General features: G+C 36.3%; 1 protein-coding gene across 3 annotated transcripts in view; it reads left to right on the top strand.

The window, feature by feature from the left end:
* CLMN (calmin) overlaps positions 1-21,413 on the top strand; it is a 162,323-nt gene that overhangs the window by 69,942 nt on the left and 70,968 nt on the right. For all 3 annotated transcript variants that reach the window (XR_011971897.1, XM_072630323.1, XM_072630322.1), the window contains exon 2: positions 18,693-18,754. Coding sequence is in view for 2 of the 3 variants with exons in the window: in XM_072630323.1 (XP_072486424.1) it covers positions 18,693-18,754 (62 nt within the window). In the remaining variant the exon portion in view is untranslated. The remainder of the gene's footprint in view (positions 1-18,692; positions 18,755-21,413) is intronic.

Below are 21,413 nucleotides of genomic sequence, written 5' to 3' on the forward strand. Positions count from 1 at the left end.
TATGAAAAATAACTTATTCTGAAACAGAAATTTAGTAAGAAGAGTAACATTGTTTTATGTGTTTTTGCAAATCTCTTTAAATCTCTTTAACTCAATAGACAACAGTCGTATTCTCCTGTCTTCTGCATGTAATCTGTTGAGATACATTATTCTAATTGAAGTATATGATGAAAATCTGGCTTCACAGAGATATATAGGTGGAAAAAAGGAGGGGTATTTTATTAGGCAAATAGTATCTTAGTATTATTATGAAAATAATTTTGACTTTCCCTCTGGAAAGATCACCCTTATATGGGATTCACAGGCCACACACACGCTGAGAACTGCTGAGGTAGAACATGATCAGTGACATAGAAGAGGTCAAAATAAAGTGACCCGGAGCAACTTAAAGGAGAAGTTGCTTATAGCTCGAAGATCAGAAAAGGCTTCCTGGAGGTGCCAGCACCTCCACTGAGCATTTTAGCAGTGTAAGAATATCACTAGCAGGATTTGGCAATAAGGAATGAGTCTGTTTCAGGACTGGGGAATCTTTGTCATAAAAGCACTGAGGTGTAGAAGGCAGGATGAAATAAGTGGAGAAGAATTTATAAAAGCTCTAAAAATGGTATTGCAGCTGCTTCACTTGGATTTAGGGGTTAGGCAAGTGATGCAATGGATAGAATGCTTGTCTCCAAGGCAGGAAAACCTGGATTTAAAATCCAACTTAAGAGTGATCCTAGGCAAGTCACTTAGTCTCTGCCTCAATTTCCTTATCTGTAAAATAGGAAGAATAATCACACCTACGTCCAAAGATTGTTATGAGGATAAAGTGAGAAATTTTTAAAGCACCATGTAAATGCTATCTAGTGTTATTAAGAAAAATGCTTTAAAGCATCATTATTACCAAGAGACCAATAAACTTTAACTGAAATCCTGGTCAGTAGAAACCATTCACAAAATATTTCTCTGAGCCTCCCTTAGACAGTGTCTGGAAAAAGGACATAGTGCAATCCACTAGGGAGTTTACTGTTGCTGACTCTGAGACACCTAAAATATCATTGTACATATGTGATCGTTGAAAAAAATCTCTATTCTTTTAAAAACAGCTCCCCTTAGCCCTTATAAAGTAAAGAAAGAAAGAAAAAACACAAAACAGCTTGGTGTGTAAATGAAGAACTGTTAGAGAAGCCGTGTGGTATACGTCAAAAAACCATTGTTCTGAAAGACTGTACTCAAGTTATAGTCCCAACTTTGCTTAACAAGCCTTGGAACCTTGGACAGGTGACTGTGTCTTGGCTCCTCAGCTTCCTCTTCCTCAGCTATAAAATGTGAGTTTTGAACTAGAAGAGTTCTAAGATCTCTCCCTTTTTAAAGTTAGAGTGTAAATAGCATTGCATTTTTTGTGAGAGTATAAAGTGCTGTGAATTCAAATGAGAAAAATTTAGTTGAGGGGTTAAGAGGTGAAATTTGAGGATGGGGAGGCGACATTACAATTACATGAGCAAAGCTATAGAGTTGGGAAAGTGTAGGACATGTAGAGATGGTTTGAACTCAAGTTTGGCTAGGGCATACAATATATGAAGGGAATTAGAGTGAAATAAGATTGAAGTTGTAGCCAGACTCTAGAGCAGAGACTGGCAACATTCCTGACCAGGACAGAACCAGATTAAAACATAAATGGGAAATAGTTAACAAAATAAAGAGTAATACACTAAAACATAGATAACATTACATTTTAAAACTAAGTCAATATGTAGCCTGTAGGGATTCTTATCTACCCCTTTTTGTATTTGAGTTTGATACAATTATTCGAGAACAGCACTTCTTAAACTGTGGATCAGGGTCTCGAAAATTTTGGCAACAGTAAAAGGTTTCCGAACACACAACAAAAAAAAATTAATTAAAAATCAAATGCCTTATGAATCCAAGGTGTTTCTGGCAGCACTTGCCAGTGTTGCATCACAATCTAGGTTCTGAACACAAAGCATGCACACTTTGCACTGTGTATGCCCCCAGGCCACGCAACAAAGTTGAAGAAGCCCTGGGCTTCTTGCAAGCTACGCTAATAATGCTGGTTTTTAATAATTAGACCTGGGGTTCTTAACCTGGGATCCTAGGATTTTTTTTAATATTTTAAAATGATATTTCAGTATAAATTATTTGCTTTGTATTCCTGTGTAATTTATTTTATGCATTTGAAAATATTAATCTGGAGAAGTATCCATAGGTTTCACTAGGCTGCCAAAAGGGAATCCATGACACACAAAAATTGAGAAAAAAAAGGTTAATAAGTTAGGCAAGGAAGAACTACTAAGTAGAGTACATAATCATACTAATGCAGAAGGAAAGGGGAATTGGCAATGTGTGGAGGAGCGATTAGATAGAGATTTTAAATATCCTTTCATCTCTAACAATCTATGAAATGTATTATTATGAGTTTTTCTCTGATGGTACCTACATACCATTACACTTTTCTACAGAAGACGTATCTTCCTAAGTTCAAATGTAGCCTCAGACACTTACTAGCTATGTGACCCTGTGTGGCAAGTTGCTTCAATTCCTCATCTATAAAATGAGCTGGAGAAGGAAATAGCAAACCACTCCAGTGTCTTTGCCAAGAAAACCCCAAAATAAGGTCCCAGAGAGTCAGATACTCCTAAAACAATTGAGCAATAGCAGTGGCAAGACACAGCCTCTACAATTTTTGCCCCAGGTTTTGAAATACATAATTCTTCTCAGAAGAATTTTAGCACCTGCTGTATAGAGACTTGAAAGCCTGGTGACTGAGTGATTTATAACAAATAACTCATTTAACAACTTCAGCTGGATCTTGCAGGGGCATTATAATACAATGAATGATATAATGCTGAGCTGTCTATCTATGCTAGCGTTTGTATCCCTTTAGCAAGCCTACAGTAGAATGGATAGACATGACATCTGTTTGAGAACAGAATCAGCTGAAATTCAGTAATGAGGTCAGGCAGGCTATAATGTACAAGAGAATATATATACTGAGGTTTTTTAGGAGAGGGACATGGGGATTACAAACAAAACCTCATGATATATACAAATTGTTTAAAACTTAATTTGGTTTGTATTGGAGATTAGTTACTTGGAGATCTGAATAATGTATTTTGAAATGGTTGAGAAGTAGCGGTCCATAGTTGTGCCAAATGTGGTATTATTTGGCATACTCTGAGCATAGGAAAGTTGGTAATTTCTTCTAGTCTTCATGGCTCCATGTTGGGAGACCACTAGCCTGTCCAAGAGATCTGCTTCGAACTCTGGGCCAATTTTCCTAGTCTTTTCTTTCTGTGACCAGTACTGATCCATTAAAAAAAAATTCCAGTAAGACTAAAATCTTAGGAAAAGCTAAAGCAAGATCACAGATGTGTATGAGTAGACATTAGTGGCTAGGATCTTGGTTTCTCACTATGTTGACTAATACCAGGGTACGCAGTGTTTGGGCTGACAGCCCCAAGAAAAGTTTTATTTTATCTAAAGCATAACCATAAAAGAGAAAAGGTAAGGAAATCAGGGTAATGATTTGGGAGAAAATGAAGGAAATTGATTGTAAAATTAATGTTAATTAAAAACTACCTTTTGATGATTCTGATTTTAATAAGGCAGAAGTTGACAAGAGTTCTCTTAACCTTATTCATTGCCATAGCAGCAATAAGGTTTAACCTACACTGTTAAAAAAGCAAATAAATACATACAATAAAGTAAATAAATCACTCTTTTCAATTTTCCTTGGTTTTATTTTTGAAGGGAAATAGGATGAAGTCAGATAAAGAGGTGGTTCTTCTCAGAGGTGTTGAAAAAGACTGTGAAAGGAGTGAAAATACCCATCAATAAGGGAATGGGAGGTGGGAGGTTGGGATGAGCAGATTTAAGGGATAGCCTTCCTTTGCCTTTTCTTGGCTTAAATGAGTTTTCCAATTAAGTCATTACTATTCCAACAATCCTGAGCCTTTGGAGGAGGGGAAGAGCCAGAGCAAGGTATGGGAGGAAAGGAGAGTAATGGAACATAACTTTTCCTCTCTCCTAATGTAGTATGCAGAATATGTACCCATTATTAGAACAGGTCACATTTTTATAGCCCATTACTACTTTCAAAGCATTTTCTTTACAAAAGTCTGGTGTGAAGTTGGTAGTGAAAGTATTATTGTTCCCCATTTTACAGACAGATCTAATCCGTGTGTGATGAGGCAGCCGTACTCAGCCCTAGTTAGACCACATCTGGATCATTGTGTTCACTTCTAGACCCCACATTTTAAAAGAGACTTTGATAGAGTCCTTATGTGTTTTCCTGTATTGTGTATAAGGGCCTATAAATACTACATATATGTAATTTTTGCATTTTCTGTGTAGAATAGAGGCTGTCCTGTATACGTAAATGTATTGTTATCTTGAGTACTTATATAGGATTGAAGGACCTTTATTATTGTAGAGAACTATTTTGTATATTGTAGAGAACTAGAGATATTTTGAAATTTTTCAAAATAAACTCTGGGTAGAGGTATAATAAACCAAGCAGTTATTAATTTGTGTATAGAGGGTGTTTCAACTCATTAGAACTACTACTTTTCATTTTCTGGCGCATAGGTATTATAGTAATTATCTCTCATAAAAAGCCTTTGCAGCCCAAAATAAGGTGGAATTATTCCCTTTGAGTGCTTTCAAACTATTCTTTCATGCCTAGTTGAGTGCTAAAGCTAGGCTTTCATATTTGGAATGAGCACAATATTCATTTACATTTATATGATGAATTAGGACTTACAAACCACTCCATGACAAACCAAGTTAGAGCAAAAATGTTTTTGGAGAAATGAGGAAATGGACACTTATTGAGTAAAATGACTACTGCGTTATTTACAGTATCGTCACTTAGAGTAGGGAGGGATAGACCAACTTCCTCATTTTATCAACGATACCCAAAGATGATTTGCTCAAGACTACATAGGTTAAGTATCAGAGCTAGGATTTGGACCCCAATTCTTATAGAACTATAGACAGAGAACTGGGAGGGAATTCAGGGGCTATCTACTCCAAGCTTTTCATTCTATAGATGAAGAAAGTCATCTATACAGAGGTAAAGATATCTTTACAGAGGTAAAGTGACTTTCCAAAGATCTCATGGGTAGTAATCTTCTCACACCCAAATCTTGTGTTCTTTTTACTTAGAAACATAAGAACTCATCCCACAGCTCCTAAGTGCTGGAGCTAGGACACAAAGCCAAATCCCTGTACCTCTTTCCCTTCTTTGCAGGGGTGGGAGATTATGAGTGGGGACATTGTATTTGCTTTTGCTGAACTATTTCTTGTTTTCTATTTCTTATAAGGGATGCCATATTGGGTGTGGGATATATTTGGAAGGGGATATAAAAATATAAAAATACAAGGTAGAGAAGCAGTATGCAATGGTGAATAGGGAATTGGATTTAGAGTCAGGAAGGTCTAGGTTCAAATCTTGCCCCTGACACTTACTGAGACCAAGGACAAGTGATTTAACTTCTGGACCTCAGTTTCCATGTGCATAAAATGAGGAAGTTGAACTTAGAGGCCTCTTAAGACCCATTCTGCCTTTAAATCTATGATCCTATGATAGCAATACATGTTTTTAAAATAAGTTATACATTTTTTAAAATTAGAGCCAGGTCTCTGGATTCCCAATCTGGTACACCTCTCTTTCTACCAAACCATGCTGTCTCTCAGAATGTTAGAAGCAAATCAGAGAATGGCCTCTCGCCATCGTTTCCTTTTAGGGCCCCCTGGGTCATGCCCCAGCATGAGTTCTTCCTCTTTGGATAAGACGTACTGCATAACCTTGCCCAGGCTAACCATATGGCATGTATAATGATTATTTTATATTGTTGTTATCGCTCTCTAGCCACCCAGTAAACCCACCACAGTCTCCACAAACTGTACATAACAGGGCCAGGCTCTGCCAGAAAATGGGTTTTTGACACCTTTACAATGTGATAGATGCAGAGGAAGAAAGGACCCATTGGATTTATGGAAGCTATATAAAGTTTACAAAGTCTCACCAATCCCTAGCTGGGAAAAATGTCCTCAGCTGTGAGGCAGCTCAGACAGGGTGAGGCACAGGGCTAGCTGTTGGCAGACTCAGAGGAGGAAAGAGGGTGGTGCCCTTCCCAGGGCTGTTGCCCTCCAGAGAGATTTCAGAATGAATGAATGAATGGAGATGCCTGTGTTCCTAGCTTTTCTGTTATGGGGCTATCCTGATGTCAGGAAGCCTGTTATTTGGTACTCTGCCACAGTATCCTTCCAGTATTCTAGGCTGTTATTTGTCCTCTGGCAAATCAGTTTCATTTTTAGAGATTTGTTCACCAATTGGCTTTGGTCAGGATGGGAAGCAGTTACCCAGAACTAAATTTATTTAAATTTAGACAGGACTAAAGATGTCAATAAATTGACATATATAAAGTGCTTTGTAAAACTTAACCCTGTATATAAATGCTAGCTATCAGCTCACTTAGATCATAGGATTTAGAGCCAGAATGGAAGTCCCTTAGAAAGATTATTTAGTCCAACTCTCTCTTTACAGAAGAAATTAAATGATTGCCCAGGGTGACACAGGTACCAGAGTTGATATTCAAACCCAATTCCTTTGACTCCAGACAAAGTGGACAGTTGTTATTCTAGAAATATGTATGTACAAAAACACATAGATGAAGACAGATAGACAATGAAACTGAAATCCTGAGAGGTTAATCATTTTTGAGGAAGCTCTTGTAACTTTTGGCATGATACTCCTCTGCTTACTACTTTCAGTCTTTCCCTATTGACTCCCACAGAATCTAATTCTTCAGACAAGGATCTGACCTCCCTTGATGACCAGTCTGACTCTAATCTGTCTTTCTAGCTTTGTCTAATAGGGTTCATCCAGCATTCTATATTGCAACCAGACTAGACTGCTAATTATTCCCTACACGTCTCCATACTTTTCTTCTATAAGATATCCCTAGGAGAGTTCATCTGTTCTTATGGCTTCAAGTATTACCTCTAAGCTGAGGACTCTCAGTGTTTCCAATCCTGTTTCCCATCCCCTTCCCTACATTCCTTTCTTAATAGCTTCTGCTGAAGTGTTCTAATTTCCTGTTCTGCTGGCTTTTCAAAGTCAATGTGACTAAAACCCAATTCCTCAGCTTCTATACCCTACCCCTTACACACACACACACAGACACACAGACACACAGACACACACACACACACACACACTCACACACTCACACACTTCTCCTTTTTCAGTTCTCTCAGGTTCCCAGAGTTAAAACCTTGGAGTCTTCTTTGGCTGATCCTTCTCCTTCATCCTCCACATCTCATCAGTCACCAAACTCCCTAGTTTCCCTTCCTTCCCCACCGCAGTGGCTATTATCCATTATTACCTCTTGTCTGAAATATTACTATAACCTTCTCCTTCCCTCCAGTATATCCTATTTACCATGGCAAGACAATTTGTCTTTAGAAACAGCATTTTATTAGAAATTTTTAACAGATATTCTAGTTTCCTGTCGTGAAACTTGATCTCCACTGCCTAGTTTTCATTGTTTTTCATAATTTAACACCATCACAGTGACCTGGTATAGAGAACAAAGCAGTGGGTATAGAAGCAGAAAACCTGAGCTTGAATTCAATTTTTACCACTATGTGATTCTTGGGAAAACCATTTCAGTTTCCTTCTCCTGGGGTAGCAAATTAGAGGACTGAGCTAGATAGTCCCGAGGTTTCCTTCAGGGATCCTCCAAGGACAGAAAGGACTCAAATTTAAGAATCTTTTAAAGGACCAAGTAAATTTGTTGCATCAAATGACATGTCCACATCTTTTAGCTTGTTAATACTATGACCTATTCAGTCTTTTCTCCTACAGCTAACTGCCTAATACCAACACTGTACCAGCCAGCTATCTTCTCAAGGTCCCATAGTTCTGTCTGTGTCCCTTATCTGTGTGGTATATCCCTTGCTTGGAATGTTCTTCCAAATTCTACCTATCTTTTAAGGCCCATCTTAACTCTTGAATTCTCTAAAATACTTCTTTTTATTATTTCAGCCCTCATTAATAAATTCTTTTCCAAATTTCACTTTTTACAAACACTTATACAGTACTTAATGGTCTTACATGTCACAGAGCTGTTGTGAGGATGAAATGAGGTAATATTTGTAAAGCAGTCTGCAAATCTTAAAATTATTATAGTAGTAGTTCACGATCAGTTTGTGTGGGTCAATGGGCTATTAATAGCACTTTATGGTATACAGAGAACATTCCTCCAAAACAACCTTCAATGATAGGTAATATGAGTGTTATATCCCTATTTTACAAATGAAGAAACCTAGTTCTAATAGGAAAAGAAAAAGAAAAAGCTTTGTTCAGGGACACAGAGATAGTACTTTTTCTCAAGTTCTCTTACTCCAGGTCAACGATTCCAAATATCGTGTCACTCAAAAACCTAAATATTCACAAGTCATTTAGCCTCTCCAACCTTTGACTCATTGTCATATTCAAGATTTTCTATACACTTCTTAGGTCATGGGATCAAAGATCTCAAGCTAGTAGGGGCCTCAGAGGTCATCTGTGATTCTATGATCTTATACAACCTTTTCATTTTAAAGGACAAAAACTGAGGCCCAGTGATGTTCAATGATTTACCCGGCTAAGGAATGGTAGAGCCTGGGCTAGAAATCCAGTATACTTGCCTCCCAATTTAGGGCTTTTTCTGCCACAGATATCTCTCCTTCCTCTCAGTTCTTGATTATTTTGTCTTATCTTTTCCCCTCTCATATTCTACCTCCTATATTTGTTATTTGTGTATTCCAGTCTTATCTCCCCTGCCAGATAAAAGTTCTTTGAAGTTAGGTGCTATGTTGTTTTGCTGTTGTTTTTTCCATCTCAGATCCTTCAATGCCAAGGAAAAGGACACACACACAAAACAACACATAGAAGTTTCTCAATCTGATTAATGATTAAGTTTAGTTAAATGCAGATTTATTGCAAAACAAAAGTTTTTGCAATTTGTTTGTTGAAGGAATCAATGAGATCAGAAAATAATTTCTCAGTTAAAAGCCATCTTTTCCCTCCTCCTACATTTACATCATCTATGGAATTTTGCCTTAGGCAAGACTCTGCCTCCCTGGGCCTCAGTTTCCTTCTGTATGAAATGAGGGAATTTCTAAGATTCCTTCTAGCTCACCATGCTGTGAATATCTCTTCCCTGTAAAACAAAGAAATAATTGGAATTGGTTATTTCGCCATTCTCAGATATTAATAATGATAAGTATAAAGTAGTTCCCACTTGCGCCTATGAGGGAATGTAGTAGCATATGCAATGCCATTCACCGTTGTCTCCTCAGTTAAATAGATTGAAAAGTAAAATATTAAAATTTTGATTTATAGGAGCTACTTACCTCACAATTAGAGAAGGGAGAAGAAAAAGCTTTCCTTAAAAAATACAGTAACCTTTATTTCCCAAGGGATAGATTGGCTCTGATTTTCTTATTGCTTAAGAATCATGCAGTGGTTTTCAGTGGCTGTAATATGTTCCCTTGGTATGTCAAAATCCAAAACTGGGTAATTTAATAGTTTTTTTGGTTAGTACATTTCAAGAAAAGTAATGAAAGTCATAACTGAAGCTTAAGAAGTTACCATGTTCACCTTCTCCATCAGTCAATGCAGTTGATGTTTGAAAACTTTTCCATTAGGAACCTCTGTCTGACACATTCCAGTAGTTAGTATCTGCAGGACTCAGTTGATAGAGTAGGAAAAAAAAAATTGTCTAAGTGATCACTAGGTGTTTCATAGAGGCAGAGCAAAGGGAGTAAATAGGCAATTAGGATACTCCCCACATGGGAATAGCAAAGGAGGGTTTGCTCCCCTCCTCAAGTAGGGATCACTTTAAAAAATAAATGCAAATGTTTTAACACCAGACTGTTACACTTTCCATGGGATATGTGTGTTATGGTGGATAAAGGACTGGACTTTGAAGTTAGGAAGATTCAAATTCAGATCCTACCTCAGATATTTAGTAGCTTTATGTCCTAGGACAAGTCACATAACCTCTCAGCCTCAATTTGATCATCTCTAAAATGGGAATGATAAGAATGACATTTAGGCAGCTAGGTGGTGCGGTGAATAGAGCCCTGGGCCAGGGTGATGAAAATCTGAGTTCAAATCCAGCCTCCGACACTTCCTAGTTGTGTAACCCAGAACAAGTCACTTAACCATTATTTGCCAATGTTTTCTCAACTCTTAAATGGAGATAATAGTAGCACCTACTTTGCAGAGTAGTTTTGATTATCACTTGAGATAATATTTGTAAAAAAAAAAGGGGGGGGGCTTAGCACCCCTTTGACACATAGTAGACTCTACGTGAATGGAAATCTTCAATCTTCTAAGTTACTTGTCAATGAGCTATAAGGTCTTCTGACACTCAATCTAGTACTGTTCCCACTCTACTACACTAAGTGACTAGCGTTTAATTTTTCAGGGGTTCATGTAGGAGTTGTATAAAAAGTCATGAGACTTCTTTGCAAACACAAGAAAGTACCCTAGAAATGCTGGAGAGGATGCCATACTCATCTTGCCTTAGCTGTGGAATGAAACAACCGTAGTCAAGGTGAGAATGAGCAAATAAAATCAGCCCACGGATGAAGTCCTAAGGTTTTCTTTTCTTTCATTCCCTCCTCACCACCCCCCCTCCACCCCCCCATTAGTTGACTACATACCAGAGCTGGCAAGGAAGCAACCTCTCCATTTTTACTGCTCTCTTATCTCTCCTTACATGGGAAAGGAGGAAAAAGAGCTTTTTCCTTCATTGACATTGAAATATACTTGGGTTCAACATCATTTATTAGAGTATTAAGGGGAAAAGCAAAACAAAGTACAAAAGCTTAATTGAAGAAATACTCAGTTAATCCTGTCTGACCTTGTCTCAATAGAATTAAAAGAAAGGGGCATTGTGCTACCTATTTTTGGCAGAACTGAGGAAATTAACATCTCTCAAAGGTTAGGGAAAAGACAGTGAACAGCCATCGTGATGGGTTGCAGTGCGCAGGCATGACCCAGAGTAGAGAGGGACTCACAAGGTGATTTCAAGGACATGACTGTGTCATAGATTTTGATCACCCAACCTATCATTGTTCTCTGCTTAAGATCCCAGGGAGCTTAGAAGTCTAGCATACCAGACTTCCCCCAGAGATTCAGCTATAGAGCAGGGTCCAATGGCGTAGAGCTGCAAAAGACCTTAGGGATTGCCCAATCCAATCCTCTCATTTTACAGATCAGAAAACTGAGACCTAGACAGGTTCAGTGGCATGCCCAAAGTTACACAGGGAGTGAGCAACACTGTCTAATGCTTATTCTATTATACCACAATACCTCAAAGATCTACCAAAGGTACATGTTATATTAAGACCTCAGTTTTTCTCATTCTGCAGAAAATATATAGAATGTTCAAGGAATGCCAATACATTCTTCTAATTTGTATCATGATGTAGTATATTGACAAGGATATGCAACTAAAAGTTAGACATCCAGAATTCTGCCTTTAACTTAGTGTGTGACCATAGGCAAGTAATTTTCTCTCTTTAGAACATCAGTTTCCTCCTCTGAAAATGATGGTGATCTGCTATAGTGGATCTCCAAAGTATCTTCCAGGTATAATTTGAAAGCTATGATTTGGGAATAGGATGGCGTATAACCTTCCTTTTTTTAGGTTCTCAGAAGAGAGATGCAGTTCATCCTCAGAGGGACCTAACCCAGTTATAAAGTATGGCTGTCAAAACCAAGAGTAAAGCAAGATTATTGTTAATTTGTGATATGGACCCTTAAATTCTGTCCCTACATGGACTTACACTGTTTTGTGCTCTTTTAGATGGAATTAGTGTTTTCCTTTTTTTACAAATGTACCAATACAGGGTAAGTGGAACCCAGGTGTCTTTGAATGTGCCAATTGTGTTTAACCTAGATTAGGATGCACATAGGATTTGGCACAATTCCTTCATTGCCTAGCCATCACATTTGTGAATGTATTAATCAGTCTGTTTTTGTCTACATGTTCCCCCTTTCCCATAGTTGACAAGATGTGTAGTCTAAGGAGACTACCCCAGATGACAAGGGGAGAGGACTCATTTGTATTTACTTTTCCCAAGCATGAAGTCCTAAAGCAAAAATAAACAAGCTCCAAATAATCTTTTTAAAAAAAAATTTATTAAACGCTTTCCCTACTCTGCTCCCACTACTGATCTACCTGACTTCTTTTAAGTCCCAGCTAAAATCCCACCTTCTACAGGAAGGCTTCTCTAACCCCTCTTAATTCCAGTGCTTTCCTTCTGTTAATTATTTGCTATTTAACCTATACATAGCTTGCTTTGTATATTTTTGTTTGCATGTTCTCCCCCCTATTAGATTGTAAGCTCATTGAGGGCAGGGGCTGTGTTTTGCTTTTTAAATTTTTGTATCCCTAGTGTTTAGCACAGTTCCTGACATATAGTAGACATTTAATAAATATTTATTAATTGATAGTTTTTAATCTGCAAAAATCTACTTTCCCTCCATTCCTCCTAGTTGAAAAAGAAAAAACCAAAGTCCTGTCACAAACATAACCAAGAAAAACAAATTTCCAAATTGTTCACATAAAAAAAGAAGTATTATCCTTTATTCTGAGTCCTTCATCCCTTTATTAGGAGTGGTGGTAGGTTTCATCATGAATCCTCTGGAGTTGTGGTTAGTCATTATGCCAATTCACAAGTCTTTCAAACTTGTTCATCTTTATAACTTTTTTGTCATCGTATAAATTGTTCTCTAAGTTCTGATCGCTTCACTCATAAGTTCATTCAAGTTTTCCAGTTTCCTCTGAAATCATCCCCTTCATTATTTCTTTAAGCACGATAGTATTGCATTACATTCATATACCATAACTTGTTCAGTCATTCCCCAGTTGATGGGCATCACCTCAGTTTCCAATTCTTTGCTACCATAAAAAGAACTGCTATAAATATAGTATATCCTTACTTAGAATTTAAGATTAATGCCTCCTTTAAAGTGCCCTCCTCCTTATTCCCAATTCCCCTTTCCCTTTTGTCCTTTTGCACATGTTTGTGATGAAACTCCTTGTCCCCTCATCTCCCTGTTGAATGAAATATGTTATCTATGCCCAATTTTATGTGTTTTTCCTACTTTGACCAGTTCTGATGAAAATTACTTTCATGTGTCAGTTTCTTCCCACCCACCTCCACCCCTTTGTCCTTGTTTATATGGTCTTCAGCTTATGCACCCTGATTAAATGAAATAATTTTTCCTAACCTTCCTCTCCCTCCCCCAACCCCTGCCCCTTGTATGTTCCTTTTCACCTCTCTCTGCAGTCTTCTTTTAAGATCATCAGGACCATAACAGAACCACTCCCTAGCCTTCTAGACTTCTTTTATGTCCCCTGATGATGGTAATAAGGTTCAGAAAGGACATATTTATCATTTCTCCGTATTAGAATGTAAGTAGCTATCCATATTTATTACCTTAGTATTGTTGGCTCATGTTTAACTTTTATGGTTGTTGATTCCTGTGTTTTCACATCAGAATTTCTACGTAGTTCTTGTCTTTTTATCAGGAATGCTTACAAGTTCTGTATTTCATTAAAGGGCCTTTTTCCCCCTGTAGGATTGTACTCAGGTTGCTGGGTAAGTTATTGTTTGTTGTAAGCTTCTGTCTTTTGCCTTCTGAAATATCATATTCCAAGCTCTCTCCTCCTATATAGTAGTAGCTACTAAATCATACATAGTAGTGACTTTGGCACTTGAATTATTTATTTCTGGGTGCTTACAGTATTTTTACTTTGGGTTAGAAACTCTGAATTTTATATATTTATATATTTTATTTTATTTTTTATATTATTTTATTTTACATATTTATATATAACTCTATAATATTCCTGAGACTTTTCATTTGTTTTGTTTTTGTGTTTTTCAGAAAGTGACCAATGGATTCTTCTTATTTCTCCTTTGCATTTGGTTTTAAGAGATCTGGGCAGTTTTCTTGTATGATTTGTCAAAATATGATGCCTAGTTTTTTGTGGTCATGGTTTTAGGTGGTGATTTATGTAGGTGATTCTTAAATTATCTCTCTTCAATCTGTTTTCCAGGTCAGTTATTTTTGCTATGAGGTACCTTACATTTTTTTCTATTTTTTTTCCATTTTTGACTTAAAAAATATCGCTTGTCTCATGGGGTCATTAGGTTCTCTTTAATCCATTCTAATTTTCAGAGTTTTTTTTCTTCTTTAAGGTTTTATACCTCTTCTGTTAAGCTATAAATTCAGTTCATAATTCTTTCTTTTGTAACTTTCATTTTTTTCCAGTTTTTTTCCTCCAGGGGTCATATTTCATTTATTTAAAAAAATTGAGACTTTTAAAAACACTTGCTTCATCTCTTTCAGAAATTCTAAATTTGTGCCCAAACTGTGTTTTCCTTTCAGATTTTGTATGTAGATGTTTTAGACAGGGGTAAGTCAAACTCAAATAGAAACAAGTCTGCTTAATAAAACTGTATATCAACATTATCCATATGTTCTACAGGATTTTAATTTATTTTGTAAAATACTTCCCCATTACATTTTAAACTAGCTCTCTTGGCAGTTGAATTATTCTGCTGGATAAGTCAAGGTTAATAAAAATTCTGACAGGCTGCAGAATTGAACCAAGTCATCTAAGATTAAATTTAATGGACACAAATGTCACATTTCATACTTGAATTCAAACAATCACCTTTACAAATGCAATATGGGAATACAACATAACAACTATTTTAAAAAACACTAGAAAGCATATGAATCAATGGAACATTTTTTGAAATTATAAGTATTATCTATCTAAAACCAATAGCAAGCATTATCTGCAATGGGGATAAAGTTGAAGCCTTGCCAGTAAGATCAGGGTGAAGCAAGAATGTCCATTATCACTACTGTTATTCAGTATTGTATTGAAAATGCCTAGCTATAGCAAGATAAGAAAAACAAATTAGAGGAGTGAAAATAGATAAGAGGAAACAAAACTGTCACTCTTTTCAGATGACATGATGATACAAAGAACCCTAGAGAAAAACTAGTTGAAATAATTAACAACTTTAGCAGAGTTGCAGGATATGAAATAAACCCATATAAGCCATCAGCATTTCTATATACTACCAACAAAACTCAGCAGGAAGAAATCGAAAGAGAAATTCCATTTAAAATAATTGCAGACAGTAGAAAATACTTGGGAGTCTACCTGCCAAGACAAACCCAGGGACTATATGAACACAATTAAAAATGCAGTATGAGGAAAGTCTGGCTAGACAGTTATTTGGAAAAGGTCAAGGTGTTTTAGTAGACTGTGTGCTCAATTATACGTCCTCAGCAGGATAAGGCAGCCAGGAAAGTTAATTAGATCTTATTCTGCTTTAAGAGAAGCATGGTATCCAAGACCTGATAAAAGAACATTTGAAATACTTTGTCCAGTTCTAGGCACCATGTTTGAGGAAGCACATTGGGTGAATGTTGAGAGAAAGGCAATGAGAAGGATCACAAGCCACTGACCCTTGCTCTGTGAAGATTGATTAAAAGAATTGGGATTTTTAAGCCTAGAGGAGAGAAAAGTTGGTGGAGATATGATACCGCTCTTCAGGTGTTTGAAAGGCTTTCGTAGGGACTGACTGAATGAATTCTATGTGCCATATACTCTTCTAGGGGCTGATGATACAGATCTGAAAGTAAGGCAGCCCCTACCCTCATGGACCTTGAACTGTCATCCACATATATCATCCTTATGTGGGTAAGAGGACAAGGGAAAAATGAAAGGATAAGGCTGGGACAAAAATGGCCAGAATGAAGACAAGGAAACATGGTCACAAGGTGCACAGGGCTGAGTGTTTTAGTTACTCCCAGGCAAGTTCAATTTGGAGCAAGGAGCCCAATGGGAATAGAGGGGCAGCAAAAGGGAAGAGGGATTTTGTTTCAGTTAAATGTGGAATGGCGAGTGACAATTGCAGAGGCTGATTTAGGCCTCATGGCCTTTGAGGTCTTTTCCAACTCTGAAATTCTGCCTAAGTCCATTATATTAGGGAATTAAAATCAGCCACAGCAGAAGTGCCTCTTCCTTGTCTACTTTTGGTGCATTCCCTCTCTTCCTTCCTCCTTTTGCCCCATTTTTACTACACTCTGGCTTTATTTTGCTCTAAGTCAGTATTATGAGTTGAGAAGAGAGGGACGTGAATGAGTATAGAAACTCTAGAAAGACCTCTAGAAAGATGAGTTGAAATTGTCAGTGAGGTGGGAGAGCAGAGAGAATGTAAGTTAAATGCTACTTATCTCCCCATTAAACCAACCAGGTGGTACAGGGGATAAAGTGCTAAGAATCAGAAAAACCTGAGTTCAAACACTTTCTATAGCTGTGTCACTCTGGGTAAGTCACTTAACCTCTGCATCAGTTTCCTCAACTGTAAAATGGGAATAATAATAGATCTACTTACCAGGGTTGTTATAAGGATTGAATAATATGTTTGTAAAGTGTTTAACAGAGACTGGCACACAGTAGGTGCTTAATAAATATTCATTCCTTTCCTTCTGTCCCCCTTCATAAACGTCTTGACCCTGTCATTAAAAATTCTTGTCTTTTGCTGTCTTGGGATCATAAAGTAAAATAAAAAAAACATGAAAAAAATTCTTATCCTTTACCTCATCCCCTAAATTACTGGAATCTTTGTCCCAAAATGTAGGAGGTACAACCAGTGATTTGAAGCTGCATTACCAAGATGTTTTGCTTATTGGAAGGAACATGGGCAGGGCACTACTTGTAAAATTACCTGGCTATAATAAGAGAAAACATATTTCCGACATCCTAAGTTGAAACTTTGATAAAATTTTTCCAAAGGAATATTATTGTTATTACTATATTTAATATTATTAGTATATTAGAAATTGAATGGGATAACCTCTAAGGAACATTTGAACATTAAGATTTTGTGATTAGCCCTACCTCCGCTATTAATGAGCCGGGTCATTACCTAAAATTTAACGATTATACCATTGAAAGAATAGAAAGAAGGCAAACCATATGCTTTTCATAGCTTTTTTTAAGGGATGAATTCTTAATCAAACAAGGGAAAGAGGAGACTACAAAAGATGAGATGGATAATTTTGTCTATATGTAGTTGGAAAACTTTTTTATGAAAAAAATTCACACAAAAAGATAAGAAGAGAATTGGTCAAATTGAAAAAAAAATGTATCATGTTCCTCTGACAAATTTCCAATATATATGGGATATGACAAATATGGGGTAATGGGGATAAGAGTTTGGTTTTCAAGATATCTAAACAATTAGTAGATACATGTGTATGTGTGCACACAGAATCAAGAGCCATTCCCCAATAGATAAATTGTCAAAGAATATAAATGAGTTTCTCAAAAAAAAAAAATCACGAACTATTAACCATATGAAAGAATGCTCCAAATAACTAATAATAAGGGAAATTGTATCAAAACAACCTTGAGATTTTACCAAACTTAGCAAATTTATAGAGTTTACAAACTATGCAAATAGCAAATATTGGAAGAGTTATGGAAAGATGGGCAAGCTCATGTGTTGTTGGTTAAGCTCTGAATTTGTACAACCATCCAGGAAAACCTTCTGGAGTAATGCAAAGAGTGACTGAAACATCTAGATTCTTTTGATTCAGTGATTCCACTTCTAGTCATATACCCCAACGTAGTTAATGACTAAAAGAAAGGCTGCCCAAAGTACATTAAAATATTTATAGCTGCATTTGTATTAGCAAAAAACTGGAAACAAAGTAGATGCAAATTGATTGACTTTATTGTAATACATTAATCTACTGAAAATAATTATTGTGCTCTAAGAAATAATTAATTTTATTAGTACAAAGAAATATGAAACGACTCAAATGAACTGAAGTATGGTAAAGAAGGACCCAGAAAACAATATTCACAGTAACTACAAAAATTAATACTGAAAGAATAATAATAATGAAAGAATCAAAACTGAATGCTGTAAATTATAATGACCAAGCCCTATTCCTGTTTATGAGCTTTACCTCAAAGAGGAGATCTGAGAAGATATAACCTACTGTTTCTTTTCAGAGATGAGGAATCATGGATGTCAAAACATTACATATGTCAGCCTTTTTGGATATATTAGTTAGTTTTACAGAACTTTTTCTCCTTTTTGTTAGGGATGACTCTCTGGGAGCAGATTAGAGAAAGTCTATGTTGGGAAATGTAGATAATATAAAAACAAAAAATGCCAAAATTTTATTTTAAAATATGAATGTTAGAATAGATGATCTCAAAGGTCTTTTCCTGCTCTAAAATTTTCAATTCTTATAAACATATTTAGGGTTAAATAGGCCCTTATGAACTTGTTAAGAGTGACTTATAGATGTGAAATTTTTATAGGAAAAGCCCCTCCTGAATTCCATACATCTGATTCTACTGGCCGAATTTGAACCCGTAGAATATGTTTGTAGAATATCTTTATATGTTAGGAAGGACCTGTTTATTGTTTTGGATTTACTATGAAAGTTTGGCATGGTCTTCTTTGAAAACAAAGGACAAACACAGACAGACAGTTTGGCATCTCATTTTATAGGTATGATGTAGAAATTTGAGGTATGATTCCTTTCTCATCTCATGGTTATGCTTTATTTCCAGTTGAAAGGGAAAATGTTCAGAAGAGGACCTTCACCCGGTGGATCAATCTACACCTGGAAAAGGTAAGCTTTTGATTGCACAAGGGAGGATTCTTTAGTGGGAAGTGGGGAGCAGGACAGAAAAAGACTCAGTGGGAAAATGATTCTGAGGTTTTTTTAAAAAAAACCATCATATGGACTTAGTCCTCCACAGCAAGGCAAGAACCTAGAACTTTTCCAAAAGAACTCACAATGCATAATGTCATCCACATCCAGAGAAAGAACTATGGAGTTGGAACACAGAATGAAGCAGATTATTTTCTCTTTTATTATGTTTGGTTTTGTTTAGTTTTACTCATGCTTTATCCCATTTGTTTAATTCTTCTGTGCAACATAACTAATGTGAAAATGTGTTAATATGAATGTATGTGTAGAGCCCATGTAAGATTGCATGCTGTCTTGGGGAAGGAGGGGAAGGGAAGGGGAGAAAATTTAAAATTTATGGAAGTAATTGTTGAAAACTGAAAACAAACAAATACATTTGAAAAAACAAAATAAACAAAAAGACTTAATTATAAAACACTTTCAAAAAGGCAAACCCAACAAACTGCTTGGTTTTCATGATTTGGCACAATTTCCTTCTAAAATTTTTCCATTGGCTTGGCAATGAGGGGGAAATCTTTTGAAATATGATAGATCGGTACAATAATAACACTAACCATTCATGTTTATTTAGTATTTTACTCTTACAAAGTGCTATGCTATATATCAGATCTGATTTGATACTCAAAATAAGCCTATAAGGTTTCTTTTGTCTATATAGTTAGATTTTTGCAGTTTAAAAAAATAACTGACTATATTTTTAAACATTGTTTTTTGTGAGGATCCTTTCTAGGTCTAAAATTCCAAAAGTCTCACCATTGTGTTGCTCATTTGTCTCGCCAATATAGTTTTATAAAGTCTCCTGTTATATAATCAAGGCTGGGAATTGAAAGCCTAGAAGGTATGGATTTCTATGTTGTTTTTTTTTAAATCTGGAAAAGACAAGCAACTATGCCCAGGAAAGGAAATGAATGCCACTGATGATCTCTGCACTATTGGTGGCCTTAGTCCTGTTCACCTACTAACTCTTCAGAATTATCAAAGTTTCTGCAGACCTTAGGAGCATGAACAATGAGATCACATTTTTTTTTTCTTAAAAAGAACTACTTTGAATTTATTTTCATTCCACAGACTAATAGAACTGTGGGATGTTAGAGCTGGAAATAACCTTAGAACATAAAAAGTAAGAGCTACAGGATACTTTAGGTCATCTCATCCAAAAACTTTATTTTACTGATGTGGACTTTGAAAGTCAAATAGTACAAATAGGAGTAAGCTGTAGAACCAAGACTTTCCATTTCAATTCTTCTCATTGACCACCTTGAGAAATAACTAACTTCTATAACCAAAATGTATTGGTGTTTGTTAAACCTGAAGTATATGAAATCATATTTCTTCAGTAGGTTTATGTTATATGTATAGCACAAACTCTGAAGCTACTCTCCCAGATCTCCATTTGCACTGGAAGGATGGGTTCAGTCATCAGAGCAAGGCTGCTTCTTGTCCCCTCAGGATTTTGATGGTTAACCCTGAAGAGTTGGAGGATGTCTTTCTAATGTTAGGACTCACAAGCCCTTAGTTAGAGGTGTGCTCCTTATGATTATCGATCAATATCAATTAGTCAGCTAAACTTAATTAGTTTTTAGTAGAGTATTTACTGAGGAGGTATGGTGAGAACAGTTAACATAAAACATTCCTCCTGGAACTTTGTGACACTCCTAACAATAAATAACGTAATCTCAGGGAAAATGGACTTAAGGTTGAAGAGTACCTTTTTCCTTTCATTTTATTAGTTGATCTCATTTCTTTGTTTTGTTCTTATTATTTTGCTCATATGGTTTTTTTTTTGTTCATATATTTGAAAACTTATTTGTATCAGTGGAAATGAAAAGTTTTAAGCTTTAAATTTAAGCTTTAAATGCGGTCTTTCACAATATTTGTATTGCATATGAAGACATTTTAAAAAAGGAATATTTAATGGAAAGATTGCATCCTACTCTGCCTCTTATCCAGCTACATGTCAGTCTTAACAAGGCATTTAACCATTTTGAATGTCAATTTCCTCATCTGCAAAATGGTGCCAATAGTACCTGCATGAGAATTGCCAAACCAGCCTTAAAAACAGCCTAAGAGGGCAATTAACCCAACTCATAAGTGACAAAAAAATCCCCTTTACAGCCTACCCAGAATATGGCTATGCTGTCCTGACTTGAAGACTTATAATGGAAGGCTAACATATTACATCTAAAGTCAACCTATTCCCCTTTGGGATAGGCATTATTAGCAAGTTTTTTTTTCCTCAGAGCAAGGTTTAGTCTGCTGTATCTTTGCATGTTTACCCATTGTTTTGAGTTTTACCTTCTGGGGCCACGGAAAACAAATGTAATCTCTTTTCTGCACGATAGCCCATGAAGGGAGACATCCTTTTTGCTCATCAGTCTTCTCTTTTTTAGTCTGAATATGCCCAGTTCCTTCCTTTTAGTTCATGAATCTTCTCTTTTTTAGTCCAAATATGCCAACTTACTTCCTTTTTGTTCACAGATCTTCTCTTTAGTCCAAATACATCCAGTTTCTTCAGCCATTCCTTATATGGCATGCTTTTTGAGGTAAAAGCTCCGATTTGTCAATGCCCTTCCTGAAA

The sequence above is a fragment of the Notamacropus eugenii genome, chromosome 1 (assembly GCF_028372415.1).
Source record: "Notamacropus eugenii isolate mMacEug1 chromosome 1, mMacEug1.pri_v2, whole genome shotgun sequence".
Taxonomy (NCBI): domain Eukaryota; kingdom Metazoa; phylum Chordata; class Mammalia; order Diprotodontia; family Macropodidae; genus Notamacropus; species Notamacropus eugenii.